At 50.9% G+C, this 1,663-nt stretch overlaps 1 protein-coding gene across 2 annotated transcripts in view; it reads right to left on the bottom strand.

The window, feature by feature from the left end:
• TELO2 (telomere maintenance 2) overlaps positions 1–1,655 on the bottom strand; it is a 54,410-nt gene extending 52,755 nt beyond the window's left edge. The window contains exons 1-3 of one of the 2 annotated variants that reach the window (XM_019507630.1): positions 1,625–1,655; positions 1,118–1,395; positions 105–173 (exon numbers count right to left, since the gene is read on the bottom strand). In XM_019507630.1, coding sequence (XP_019363175.1) covers positions 105–173; positions 1,118–1,322 — 274 coding nt within the window. In that variant the 5' untranslated portion in view covers positions 1,323–1,395; positions 1,625–1,655. Of the gene's footprint in view, positions 1–104; positions 174–231; positions 1,396–1,624 lie in introns of those variants that run through there. The other variant, XM_019507631.1, reaches the window with a different exon arrangement.
• Positions 1,656–1,663: the final 8 nt, after the last annotated feature.

A 1,663-nucleotide genomic window follows, 5' to 3' on the forward strand; every position in this document is an offset into this window, starting at 1 on the left:
CCCTCCCTTTGACCATCCTATTTAAAATCAGACTGCCTTAATGATACAGTTCAATAAAGATCAGATCCTCCAGCATCCCTCCAAAATCACTGTAAAGCACTCACTTTGTCTCCCATGCACGCATACCTTCCCCAGCACCTGAGACACAAAGGAGATGGAACAGTCTAAACCACCTGGGGTAGGAAACAAAACAAAACAAACCCAAGTTTAACGAAACAAAATGCTACTCACTCATTTCTCCCCAGAACAGTTTCAGACAGACACAGGTGCACACATTTCTCTAGATTTGGGAACCTGGAAATCAACAACTGCTTTCCATGATAGAAAGGTAAGAGCTTGGAAGACAAATCACACAAGGAGAGACTGAAGGAGCTAGCCATGTTCATCTTGTGGGAAGGGCACATAAGAGGGGACATGATAGCAGTCTTCAAATACCTGAAAGGCTGCTATAAAGAAGAGGGAAAACACCTTTTCTCTCATGGCAGAGTCAGATGCAGATGAACGACTTGAAGTTGCAGCAAAGTAGATTTAGATTAGATACCAGGAAACTCTTGTTCACTATCAGAGCAGTGAGGCAGTGGAGCAGACTGCCTAGGGAAGCTGCAACTCTCTCCATCAATGGAGGTATTTGAGAACAGGACACTGGCCACCGTGGTGAGGCAGGTTAGGGAATGCATGACGGTCAACTTTGTTTTTTTGCTGATAGGTTAGAAAATGGATTTGTACAGGATGGTTGGGATAGGCAGGGGCAAATAGATAGCCTCTGGAGGTCCCTTCCTGCCCTTTTTTCACAGCAGTTCTGCCCTGAACAGCAAGGGACCGCCAGGTACCATTTCAGCAAAACAAACTTACAAACAAAACTACAGGCACTGAGAAACGTTAGCTCTAAGCACCAATAGATAACAAACCCCACAAACTCTTGAATTACTCTCACGTTGAATCCTTACCTTGTAAGGAGCATTTGTGGGAGGCAACATACAAGACAGCGCAAACTATAACCAGTGTTTAGACACACACATTTGGAAAAAGATGCATGAGAGACAAGTAAAGGCTAATAACCAGGACATTTCCTTGGGTACTTTTTGTGCACAGAGCACCCACTGCTCTGCAAACTCACCCCTCAGTGAGTCAGAGATCCTCTGCAGCACCTGGATGATCTCAGTACCCAGTAAGGGGAAATAGTTTTGCGGGAGGAATATTGGCAAGTTTTCCCCCTGCAGCTTGTTGCTCAAGTGATCAGGGAGACACACAACTTTGTTGAGCAGGGTCTCCTGTAACTCGGGTGAGGCAGCCTGCGCCTGCTGCTGGCAGACCTCCCACATCAGCGCCGACAGGCCTCCCTCCCGCACGAACTGCTCCAGGATGTCAACGGTCTTCACCAGACAGAAGCCGGGACTGGAAAGAAAGAAGACCCCGTGTGCCTTGGATGAGCAACAACACACGAGAGGGTCGCGCCCGTTTTGCTCCCAACTCGCCCCCAGCTGCCAGAAGGCACCAGAGCAGCGGGGCCAACCTATCTAGGGGGCGCCACGAACTAGCCCTCGTCCTTCCCCAGCGCCGCTCCCACCCCGGTCCCTGCTCTGCCCCCGCGTGTCCCGTTGCGCAGCGGGCGCGGGGGCGGCACCTGGCGGCGCGGGCGCCGTCGAGCAGCGCGGGCAGGGCC

Source organism: Gavialis gangeticus, unplaced genomic scaffold, assembly GCF_001723915.1.
Source record: "Gavialis gangeticus isolate Ggan-Ray unplaced genomic scaffold, GavGan_comp1, whole genome shotgun sequence".
Classification (NCBI taxonomy): domain Eukaryota; kingdom Metazoa; phylum Chordata; order Crocodylia; family Gavialidae; genus Gavialis; species Gavialis gangeticus.